The sequence below is a fragment of the Oncorhynchus nerka genome, linkage group LG16, assembly GCF_034236695.1.
Source record: "Oncorhynchus nerka isolate Pitt River linkage group LG16, Oner_Uvic_2.0, whole genome shotgun sequence".
Lineage (NCBI taxonomy): Eukaryota > Metazoa > Chordata > Actinopteri > Salmoniformes > Salmonidae > Oncorhynchus > Oncorhynchus nerka.
This window is the reverse complement of record NC_088411.1, coordinates 13,785,920-13,798,539: the sequence shown is the minus strand read 5'-3', so window position 1 is coordinate 13,798,539 and position 12,620 is coordinate 13,785,920. Positions and strand designations below refer to the sequence as shown.

Genomic DNA, 12,620 nt, shown 5'->3' with positions numbered 1-12,620 from the left:
CTTGTCCAGGTGGGTTAGGGCAGTGTGCAGTGTGGTTGAGATTGCATCGTCTGTGGACCTATTTGGGCGGTAAGCAAATTGGAGTGGGTCTAGGGTGTCAGGTAGGGTGGAGGTGATATGGTCCTTGACTAGTCTCTCAAAGCACTTCATGATGACGGAAGTGAGTTCTACGGGGCGGTAGTCGTTTAGCTCAGTTACCTTAGCTTTCTTGGGAACAGGAACAATGGTGGCCCTCTTGAAGCATGTGGGAACAGCAGACTGGTATAGGGATTGATTGAATATGTCCGTAAACACACCGGCCAGCTGGTCTGCGCATGCTCTGAGGGCGCGGCTGGGGATGCCGTCTGGGCCTGCAGCCTTGCGAGGGTTAACACGTTTAAATGTCTTACTCACCTCGGCTGCAGTGAAGGAGAGACCGCATGTTTTCATTGCAGGCCGTGTCAGTGGCACTGTATTGTCCTCAAAGCGGGCAAAAAAGTTATTTAGTCTGCCTGGGAGCAAGACATCCTGGTCCGTGACTGGGCTGGGTTTCTTCTTGTAGTCCGTGATTGACTGTAGACCCTGCCACATGCCTCGTGTGTCTGAGCCGTTGAATTGAGATTCTACTTTGTCTCTGTACTGACGCTTAGCTTGTTTAATAGCCTTGCGGAGGGAATAGCTGCACTGTTTGTATTCGGTCATGTTGCCAGACACCTTGCCCTGATTAAAAGCAGTGGTTCGCACTTTCAGTTTCACGCGAATGCTGCCATCAATCCACGGTTTCTGGTTAGGGAATGTTTTTATCGTTGCTATGGGAACGACATCTTCAACGCACGTTCTAATGAACTCGCACACCGAATCAGCGTATTCGTCAATATTTTTATCTGACGCAATACGAAACATGTCCCAGTCCACGTGATGGAAGCAGTCTTGGAGTGTGGAGTCAGCTTGGTCTGACCAGCGTTGGACAGACCTCAGCGTGGGAGCCTCTTGTTTAAGTTTCTGCCTGTAGGCAGGGATCAACAAAATGGAGTCGTGGTCAGCTTTTCCGAAAGGGGGGCGGGGCAGGGCCTTATATGCGTCGCGGAAGTTAGAGTAACAATGATCCAAGGTTTTACCACCCCTGGTTGTGCAATCGATATGCTGATAAAATTTAGGGAGTCTTGTTTTCAGATTAGCTTTGTTAAAATCCCCAGCTACAATGAATGCAGCCTCCGGATAAATGGTTTCCAGTTTGCAAAGAGTTAAATAAAGTTCGTTCAGAGCCATCGATGTGTCTGCTTGGGGGGATATATACGGCTGTGATTATAATCGAAGTGAATTCTCTTGGAAGATAATGCGGTCTACATTTGATTGTGAGGAATTCTAAATCAGGTGAACAGAAGGATTTGAGTTCCTGTATGTTTCCTTCATCACACCATGTCTCGTTAGTCATGAGGCATACGCCCCCGCCACTCTTCTTACCAGAAAGATGTTTGTTTCTGTCGGCGCGATGCGTGGAGAAACCCGTTGGCTGCACCGCATCGGATAGCGTCTTCCCAGTAAGCCATGTTTCCGTGAAGCAGAGAACGTTGCAGTCTCTGATGTCCCTCTGGAATGCTACCCTTGCTCGGATTTCATCAACCTTGTTGTCAAGAGACTGGACATTGGCAAGAAGAATGCTGGGGAGTGGTGCGCGATGTGCCCTTGTCCGGAGTCTGACCAGAAGACCGCTACGTTTCCCTCTTTTTCGGAGTCGTTTTCTTGGGTCGCTGCATGCGATCCATTCCGTTGTCCTGTTTGTAAGGCAGAACACAGGATCCGCGTCGCGGAAAACATATTCTTGGTCGTACTGATGGTGAGTTGACGCTGATCTTATATTCAGTAGTTCTTCTCGACTGTATGTAATGAAACCTAAGATGACCTGGGGTACTAATGTAAGAAATAACACGTAAAAAAACAAAAAACTGCATAGTTTCCTAGGAACGCGAAGCGAGGCGGCCATCTCTGTCGGCGCCGGAAGTTTAGAGTTTATAAAGGACAGCCCTGTCTGGTACCTCTGTGTATAGAGAAGCTATTTGACCGTAGCCCATTAGTTAGGACAGCAGCCTGAGGATCATCATACAAAACTTTCACCCATTTTATAAAGTTGTCCCCCAGACCAAATTTATTTAGAGCAAATAATAGGTAAGACCACTCCACACGATCAAATGCTTTCTCAGCATCTAGGGAGAGCACAAGACCATCTACAGCACTTTGTTGGTAGGCTTGAATTACATTAAGAAGCCGCCTGACGTTGTTGCATGACTTACGGCCCCTAATGAAGCCAGTTTGGTCTCCTTTCACAATTAGTGGCAATGAGTCCTCTAATCTTGTGGCTAGAATTTTAGAAAGCAATTTTCTATCCACATTCAGAAGGGAAATTGGTCTGTACGAGGAACAAGACTCTGGACATTTTCCCTTTTTGAGAATAAGTGAAATGTTGGCTTCTCTCAGCGTTTGAGGGAGTTGGTCATTTGAAAATGAGTGGTTAAACATATCACGCAATGGCTCAAGGATCAGGCCATGGAACTCTTTATAGAACTCACTACAAAACCCGTCTGGTCCTGGGGCCTTACCATTTTGCAGATTCTTAATTGCGAACATTATCTCTTCCTTGGTAATAGGGGCATTAAGGAGGGACCTCTGTTCTTCGGAGATAGTAGGGAGCTCAATCTTACCAAAGAAGTTCTCCATTAATTTGGGTGCATCCTTTGGCAGTACTGAGGCATAAAGGTTTGTATAAAATTTCTTAAATGAGTCACTTATCAATTTATTTTCATATAAATGATTACCATCAGAATCAGTAATAGTAGCAATTGACTGAGAGTCAGCCCTCTTTTTAGCTAGGTATGCCAAGTACTTTCCTGGCTTATCGCCATGTTCATATAGCTTTTGCCTGACAAATCTCATTTTCTTTTCAGCGTCCTGTGTTAGGAGAGAGTCTAACGTTGATCTAATGACTGATATTTTCTTTAACAGGGCAGGAGTGGGCGTTTTAATGTAGTCCTTCTCTTTAGTTCCTAATTCACCCTCTAACATTTTTTGCTTTTCCCGCTTTTTCCGTCTCTTAGTAGCTGTGTATGACATAATCAGACCCCTGGCATACGCTTTACAGGTCTCCCAAAGGAGCGAGGGGTTATCTGTTGATTGAGAGTTAATAGAGAAAAATGCTTTAAACTCTGTTATAAAGTATGATGTGAATGTATGGTCTTTAAGAATGGTTGTGTTCAACCTCCAATGTCTTGACCGATTGAATGCCCCGTTGAGTTTTATGTCCAGGATCACCTCAGCATGATCAGATATGACTATGCTTCCTATCCTAGCAGATAAAACAGACTGCAAAGACATCTTGGGCATAAAAAAATAATCTATTCTAGTCTGACATCCATGAGGTGCAGAGAAAAAAGTGAACTCTCTGTTGGAGGGATGGAAAGCTCTCCAGACATCCGCATACCCCAGATCATCACAAATAACTTTAAGTGACTTAGCTTGAGGAGAGAGTGAAGCTATACCACTGGGAAACTTATCAATAAGGGGGTTCAACAAGCAGTTAAAATCTCCTCCAACCACTGCAGTGTCTGAGTTTAATTCTGAAAAGTCTAGAAATGCCTTAGTGAGGAAATCAGGGGGGTGAGCAGGGGGGGAAGTAAATGTTCATTATGGAAATGTTCTGCCCTTGTAAAGTACCATTAATTATAACAAAGCGACCAAATTTATCTTTCACACAATTCAAGACCTTAAGTGGTAAGTTCTTTTTCACCAGAATTGCTACACCTCTACTTCTGGATGTAAATGATGAGAAAAACACTTGACCAAACCCTCCTTGTTGTAATTTCAGGTGCTCCTTATCATCCAAATGGGTTTCTTGCAACAGGGCAATATCAATATTTTCTTTTTTCAAAAAAGACAATACTTTCTTCCTCTTAATGGGGTTATGGCTCCCTCTAATGTTCCACGTACATACACGCAGTCTGTTATCTGCCATTGTATCTTGACCATTCAATATTCAGACTGGATCCTACTGTAAAAGTGGGGTGGTACCTTTTCCATGTGTTGAACTCTCCTCTATCTCACTGAGCATAAACAAAAAATATGAACCCTGAACTCGAACTATACTAAACCCAAAAATTAAACATGTAAAATTCCAAAAGGGGTTTTCCCACTAGCTAACATGCAGGGGATTTCAACTCTCCAATGTAGACTCTTAAGTCCGCATTGCCGCTCAATAGCCTCATCCTTTATATATATGGAAAAGAAAATCAATAGAAGAAGATTGAGGCTCTTCCACCTAAAACCAAGCCTGGGCACCAATATGGATTCACACATATCTCAGCCTGAGCTATAGCGGCTATTACTTTAGCAAGAAAAATAATAAAGTTACGAATATTACTGAGCCGGAGTACGTGGGGACTCACACCACTGTTTCGTGATCAGATTCAACTAAAAATAAACAAAGTTATTCAATGCTGTGGAGGTGCAGCTTAAAGTTATTTACCCGAGAGAGTCAATAAACGCAGCAGCCTCTTCAGGTGTGTAGAGCTTTTTAGGTGATCCGTTGACCATAATCTTCAATGTGGCCGGGTACAACAGTGCGTAGTCCATCTTCATTCTCCTGAGTCGAGCCTTCGCCTCATCAAACGCTTTGGGTCTTCGTACAACCGCTGTGGAATAATCATTGAAGAATGAGACCTTTGGACCTTTATGTTGACTACCATCAGAGCCGATGTTTCTAGCCGCATCCATGACGCGCTGCTTGTCGGTGAAGTTGTGGAACTTTATAATCACCGGCCGTCGGCGTTGATTGGGGCCCGGTATCGGTGCTTGAGAGCGATGGGCTCTGTCCAGCTTCACACGACCAGCCTTAGTGTCCATTTGTAGGTAGCCAGGGATCCATTCCTCAAAGAATTTTACTGAACGTGTCCCTTCAGAATTTTCCGGGAGTCCCACAACACGAATATTGCATCTGCGTCCTCGATTATCCAAGTCGTCAATGTGCTCCGCCATTTCGCGCACCTGTTTCTCAAGTGCTTTTATCTTAGCGTCCATAGATGTAGTTGAAGTTTCCACTGCAGCAATTCTTCCTTCCGCCTCAACAACACGTTTCACAACGCTCTGTATTTCAGCTGAATGGCCTGCTATTGCTTCCAAGACCGTTCTTATCTTAGCATCGATCACTTTAGTAATGTTATCAGTCATCTTTTGAATCATCAGGTCCATTGTGCCCGGGTCCGCAATGGTGTTAGCTTCGCTAACGTTAGCTAGCTCCTCATGCACATCCACAGGGGTGGTGGTTTTGGTCGACTTCTTAGTAGTTCTATTGGGCATGTTGTCGGAGATTTTTGCGAAATAGTCGTCAAGACTCATTATATGGTAACTTATTTAGCCAATTCTACCACTTTTTCAAGCTAGGAGATTAATGTAAGAATATAAATTTAAGAATGCCACGAGAGCTCGCTGAAACACCGTGTTCTCTCTACGGCGCCATTTTGTCCCCCCATCTGACCACTTCTTTATTGACCGAGTCACTTGTGCTTCCTGCTTTAGTTTTTGCTTGTAAGCAGGAATTAGGAGGATATACTTATGGTCAAATGGAGGGCAAGGGAGAACTTTGTACGTGTCTCTGTGTGTGGAGTAAAGGTGGTCTAGAGTTTTTTCCCCTCTGGTGGCACATTTAACATGCTGGTAGAAATGAGGTAAAACGGATTTAAGTTTCCCTGCATTAAAGTCTCCGGACACTAGGAGTGCCGCCTCTGGATAAGTGTTTTCCTGTTTGCTTATGGCCTTATACAGCTCATTGAGTGCGGACTTAGTGCCAGCATCGGTTTGTGGAGGTAAATAGACAGTTACGAAAAATATAGATGAAAACTCTCTTGGTTAATAGTGTGGTCTACAGCTTATCATGAGATACTCTACCTCAGGCGAGCAAAACCTAGAGACTTCCTTAATGTTAGATTTCATGCACCAGTTGATGTTTACAAATATACACAGACCGCCACCTTGTCTTACCGGAGGCAGCTGTTCTATCTTGCCGATGCAGCGTAAACACGGCCAGCTGTATTTTATCTATGTCGTCGTTCAGTCACGACTCAGTGAAACATATGATATTACAGTTTTTAATGTTCCTTTGGTAGGATATTTGTGATCGTATCTCATCTATTTTGTTATCCAATGATTGTACGTTGGCTAATAGGACTGATGGCTAATAGGACAATAGGCACCCGACCTAGATCCCCGATACCCCCCATCTCTTTCTCATGCGAATGACGGGGATGTTGGCCTTGTCGGGTGTCTGAAGTAAATTCTTTGCGTCCGACTCGTTAAAGAAAACATCTTCTTCCAGTACAAGGTGAGTAATCACTGTCCTGATATCCAGAAGCTCTTTTCAGTCATAAGAGACTGTGGCAGAAACATTATGTACAAAATAAGTTACAAATAGCACAATTGGTTAAGAGCCCGTAAAATGGCAGCCATCTCCTCCGGCGCCATACATATCTCCCTGTCATATTACATAATTTATGCATCAGCATACAATACATTTTTGAACTCACCTTGTTGTGCTGTGCTCACTTGAACAGGAAGGTGGCTCGGTGGTCCTTCAAGGGCAAATTTTGTCATCAAACTGTCATCAAAATCTGGCATTCTCTGGATTTATGGTGCTTTCAAGACAACTGGGAACTCGGAAAAAAACAAGGTCGAATCACGATGACGTTGCTGATCTTCAGGTCGGGGGCTCAAAACAGTACATGGTAAGTGGTAAGAGCTAGGCTCAGGGGCTAGGCCAGGGGTTGATTTGGGTCTGGGCATGAGAGTGTTTCCACATTGAGATGGACCCATGGACCTGCCTCGCACCTGCAACCTTGAAATAACATCTTTGGAGTGTGTGTGTGTTTGATAAACCATCTACCAGCCATTTCCCTCTTCCTGATGAACGGGCTGAGTGCAGCTGTGTAACCTCTCCTCCCACACACACGCAAACACACACACGCACACGCACACACACACACACACACACACACACACACACACACACACACACACACACACACACACACACACACACACACACAGAAGGGTTGGGGGATTGGTCATTGTCCTTGAACAGACTGGATGTGCTGAAGGACAGAATGTTTCTGATAACACAAGAAACTGCTCAAAAATGTGTGTGTGTGTGTGTGTGAGTGTGAGTGTGCCTGTGTTCATGTGTTCGTTTTGGCTTCTCTATGTGCAGCCAGTACACACTATACCTCAACTCCAAGTCTCAGTAACATTCTCACTCTTGGTAAAATGCACAATCATAGAGCTTTATCAACAACAGTAGATGCACAACTCATATAGACACATTTTTTTCCACAACCAATAAACGCAACTCATGAAAGAACCAGACCTGGGTTAAGTAAACAATTTAAAGTAGTTTAAAATACTTCTGCCGTTGGTTTGGTTTGCCCTGCTCAATGGAATGCAAACGTTCTAATCTACATTAGGCACACCTCAAAAACACAAAGCACCTCTTTGTGTCTGTATCTGACCCAGGTCTGGAAGCAACAACAAACAAAAAAACATCTTTACATATCTCTTAAAAACATTTAACAAATCTTGAACTGTGTTTACTCTATATTGAGAAGACAGGGGGAGGGGAAAGAGAGATAGAGAGAGGGAGGAGGTAGAGAGCAGAGAGAGGGTTCAGTATGTTGATGCGATCAGGTGAATTTGTGAAGTCAATCACTAGCTAAAGTACTACTATACAGCCATCTGCTACTATTAAACAGCAGCCTGTCACTGCGCACACCTCCTGCAGTCCTGTGTGTGTCTGTGTGCATGTGTGTATGAGTGCGTACGTGTGTGTGCGTACTCTGAGGCATCAGGGTCCCATCCCTCTCAGAGAAGCTGTTGTTGTTTAAACCGGCCACATTGTCCCGTGCCTGGTCTTGGGTTCAGGGGTGAGGGGTTAAAGGTCAGGGTTTCAGTAGGGGTCCGGTGGCTTGGCTGATTTGAACCAATTAACACAGCGTCCCGTGGGAGGCTTTGGGCGACATTTGGATCCATGCAGCCTGCTGGACGGAGAAACTCTCTGTCCTGTAGACCTGGGCTTTGGTCGTGAACAGGCCATATCGCGCCGCCAGCAGGAAGAAGTCCCGGCGGAATGTCCGGGTGCATAATCCGTACAGGAAGGGGTTGGCGCATGAGTTTATTGGGTAGAAGAGGACCAATAGCAGCTTGGAGTCGGAGACGGTGATGAGGGGTAGTTTGAGCGCGGCAGAGAGGGCGAAGAAGGAAATAGGTGCCATGCACAGGAAGTCCGTGAAGATGAGGATGGCCATCCGCTGAGCCATGCGGGTTTCAGCACTGGCTGGGGGGGAGGAGGAGTTACGGACGGACAGGTAGATGCTCAGGTAGCACACACACACGCACAGGAAGGCCACCACGTTCAGCAGCAGGAGGAACATGACAAACACCTGAGACGGCAGCGACTCCACATCCATGGGCAGGCAGATACTCACCTGAAACACACACACACCGACGCATGCAGGCACGTACACACACACACACACACACACACACACACACACACACACACACACACACACACACACACACACACACACACACACACACACACACAATACCCAAATTAGCATAGAAGCTGTGCAATATAATACGTGTAGAAAAACAGGTAGCATCACACATCCCTCACCTTGCTGTAGCTGCTTACGCCTACAGTGGGTAGCAGAGCCGCCAGACAGGAGAAGGCCCAGCCGGTAGCCATGACAGCACAGGCGTGTCGGAGGCGGAGCTTGCGGTCCAGTCTGAGGGCGTGGGTGATGGTGTGGCAGCGCTCCAGGGTGATGGCCGTCAGAGTAAACATAGACAGCTCACTGGCAAACACCTGCACATTCAATATAGCGCCTCTGTTAGAGCATCAGTTCTAAGCGTTCAGATCACTTCAGTATACGAAGGCTAGGGTGCACACACACACACACACACACACCCTCCTAGGTCTACAGTATACCCACAGTGAAGAACCCGGCGATGTCACAGCCCGCCCCGGTCTGCCAGCTGATAGCGTAGTTGTAGTACAGACCTCTCGTACGCACGTCCACTGTTGCTATGACCACCAGGTATACGCCCATACACAAGTCGGCAAAGGACAGGTGGCACATCAGGAAGCGTGGCACCGTCATCTTCGCTCGGCTGCCTAGCAACGGAGAATGGGGAGGGGGAAGTTTAGTAATGACATTTATCACAAGAACGTATTTTAATACTATAACTGCTTTCATTACAAAATTTGTCATCATTCACACATTTGTATTGTGATAAAAACAGTTATTGCGATAAAAATGGCTTGAGAGTTTCTAATAAACATAAAACGTTTTTTTTTTTTTTTTTTTCACTGACCTAGCAACACAAGCAGCACGATGGTGTTGCCTAACAGTGCGAGCACAGAGATGATCCAGATGAGGACACGTAGAGGGGCGGAGCCCATGATGTCTTCACAGGGGTTGAAGGCATCGGGGGCGGGACTACAGGCCACAGACGTCCAATTTAAACAGAAGTCCATGAAGAAGTGGAGGTTGTTCTGAGCCCCGGGTTTAAAGCACGCGGAGGTCATCCGGAAGGTCCTGACAAATGCACGCAAGAATGCGAAAATACAGACACACACACACACTCATTTATATGTGACATAATATACAGTGCCTTGCGAAAGTATTCGGCCCCCTTGAACTTTGCGACCTTTTGCCACATTTCAGGCTTCAAACATAAAGATGTAAAACTGTATTTTTTGTGAAGAATCAACACCAAGTGGGACACAATCATGAAGTGGAACGACATTTATTGGATATTTAAAACTTTTTTAACAAATCAAAAACTGAAAAATTGGGCGTGCAAAATTATTCAGCCCCTTTACTTTCAGTGCAGCAAACTCTCTCCAGAAGTTCAGTGAGGATCTCTGAATGATCCAATGTTGACCTAAATGACTAATGATGATAAATACAATCCACCTGTGTGTAATCAAGTCTCCGTATAAATGCACCTGCACTGTGATAGTCTCAGAGGTCCGTTAAAAGCACAGAGAGCATCATGAAGAACAAGGAACACACCAGGCAGGTCCGAGATACTGTTGTGAAGAAGTTTAAAGCCGGATTTGGATACAAAAAGATTTCCCAAGCTTTAAACATCCCAAGGAGCACTGTGCAAGCGATAATATTGAAATGGAAGGAGTATCAGACCACTGCAAATCTACCAAGACCTGGCCGTCCCTCTAAACTTTCAGCTCATACAAGGAGAAGACTGATCAGAGATGCAGCCAAGAGGCCCATGATCACTCTGGATGAACTGCAGAGATCCACAGCTGAGGTGGGAGACTCTGTCCATAGGACAACAATCAGTCGTATATTGCACAAATCTGGCCTTTATGGAAGAGTGGCAAGAAGAAAGCCATTTCTTAAAGATATCCATAAAAAGTGTTGTTTAAAGTTTGCCACAAGCCACCTGGGAGACACACCAAACATGTGGAAGAAGGTGCTCTGGTCAGATGAAACCAAAATTGAACTTTTTGGCAACAATGCAAAACATTATGTTTGGCGTAAAAGCAACACAGCTCATCACCCTGAGCACACCATCCCCACTGTCAAACATGGTGGTGGCAGCATCATGGTTTGGGCCTGCTTTTCTTCAGCAGGGACAGGGAAGATGGTTAAAATTGATGGGAAGATGGATGGAGCCAAATACAGGACCATTCTGGAAGAATTTGTCTTCCAACAAGACAATGATCCAAAACATAAAGCAAAATCTACAATGGAATGGTTCAAAAATAAACATATCCAGGTGTTAGAATGGCCAAGTCAAAGTCCAGACCTGAATCCAATCGAGAATCTGTGGAAAGAACTGAAAACTGCTGTTCACAAATGCTCTCCATCCAACCTCACTGAGCTCGAGCTGTTTTGCAAGGAGGAATGGGAAAAAATTTCAGTCTCTCGATGTGCAAAGCTGATAGAGACATACCCCAAGCGACTTACAGCTGTAATCGCAGCAAAAGGTGGCGCTACAAAGTATTAACTTAAGGGGGCTGAATAATTTTGCACGCCCAATTTTCAGTTTTTGATTTGTTAAAAAAGTTTGAAATATCCAATAAATGTCGTTCCACTTCATGATTGTGTCCCACTTGTTGTTGATTCCTCACAAAAAAATACAGTTTTATATATTTATGTTTGAAGCCTGAAATGTGGCAAAAGGTCGCAAAGTTCAAGGGGGCCGAATACTTTCGCAAGGCACTGTACACAGATATATTCTATCTTGGAGTGTGTGTTTGTCTTCGTACCTGTTCCTCTGTTGTTTATGGAAGGCGCAGCAGTGAGATGGGTAGGTGAGGTTAGCCTGTCGTAGCTTTGTGAATAGGGACAGGGGAGGCAGCGCTCTGAGTGAGAACACCGAGACAGCGGACAGATGCTCAACTTCACCCAGCACTGACTCTGGCAGGGAACTCAGCGCTGTACGAGAGATGTCTCTAAATACACACAGACAACAACACTTGGACACAAAAACAAATGACAGCTGATGATGTCACTGACGTGTCGTTGTGGAGCCATGCTTACAGGAACCCCGGCCCCTCTGCTCCTTTGAAGGAATTATTATGCATATGAGAAAGTTGCAGGTTGCCCATGAGAAACCTGAGCAAAGAGAGAAAGAGAAACCATTATAGTATGTATGTATGCGTGTGTATGCGTGTGTGTATGTGTGTGTGTATGTGTGTGTGTATGTGTGTGTGTATGCGTGTGTGTATGCGTGTGTGTATGCGTGTGTGTATGCGTGTGTGTATGTGTGTGTGTATGTGTGTGTGTGTATGTGTGTGGGCGTGTGGACTCACAGTTTGTGTATCTTGGTTCCGTTAAAGGCGTGACTCTCCACCTCACTGATGCCGTTCTTGGTCAGTCGTCTGTAAGAGGAACGATGTATAAAGTCATTCCATGAAAATGGCCTATTTCCAGGGAGATGTGTGGCTACTCTGGGTGTGTGTACTCTGTGTGTCTGTGTACTCTGTGTGTGTGTACTCTGTGTGTGTGGCTGAAATGGAAAAAATGGAATGGTATTAAAACACATACTGATGTGTTTGATACCGTTCCAATAATTCCATTCCAGCCATTACTATAAGCCTGGCCTCCCAAACCATGGTGCCACCAGCCACCTGTAGTGTGTGTGTGTGTGTGTGTGTGTGTGTGTGTGTGTGTGTGTGTGTGTGTGTGTGTGATGGTGGTCACAGTGTAATATAGACCTTGGGAGACGGGGTTGATAAATTGTTCACTTATCCACCAATCCCCTGTCTGTGTGTGTGTGTGTGTGTTTGTGTGTGTGGGTAGTGTACTCTGTCTGTGTGGGTAGTGTACTCTGTGTGTGTGTGTGTGTGTGTGTTTGTGTGTGTGGGTAGTGTACTCTGTGTGTGTGTTTGTTACTACTCACAGTTCATCGATGGTATTAGTGGTGAGGCCGAGGAAAGCGTTGCTGGGGATGATCACTATGTGTACATTGTCCTGCAGGTCCCTGCACCACACACACACACACACACACACACACACACACACACACACACACACACACACACACACACACACACACACACACACACA

General features: G+C 45.3%; 1 protein-coding gene across 1 annotated transcript in view; it reads right to left on the bottom strand.

Moving 5' to 3' along the window:
• Window positions 1-7,300: 7,300 nt before the first annotated feature.
• The window catches only part of fshr (follicle stimulating hormone receptor), a 9,926-nt gene continuing 4,606 nt past the window's right edge, over window positions 7,301-12,620 (bottom strand). The window contains exons 6-13 of the mRNA XM_029684751.2: window positions 12,454-12,534; window positions 11,864-11,932; window positions 11,592-11,666; window positions 11,318-11,503; window positions 9,394-9,617; window positions 9,012-9,193; window positions 8,693-8,884; window positions 7,301-8,498 (exon numbers count right to left, since the gene is read on the bottom strand). Of these exons, the coding sequence (XP_029540611.1) occupies window positions 7,998-8,498; window positions 8,693-8,884; window positions 9,012-9,193; window positions 9,394-9,617; window positions 11,318-11,503; window positions 11,592-11,666; window positions 11,864-11,932; window positions 12,454-12,534 (1,510 nt within the window). The 3' untranslated portion in view covers window positions 7,301-7,997. The remainder of the gene's footprint in view (window positions 8,499-8,692; window positions 8,885-9,011; window positions 9,194-9,393; window positions 9,618-11,317; window positions 11,504-11,591; window positions 11,667-11,863; window positions 11,933-12,453; window positions 12,535-12,620) is intronic.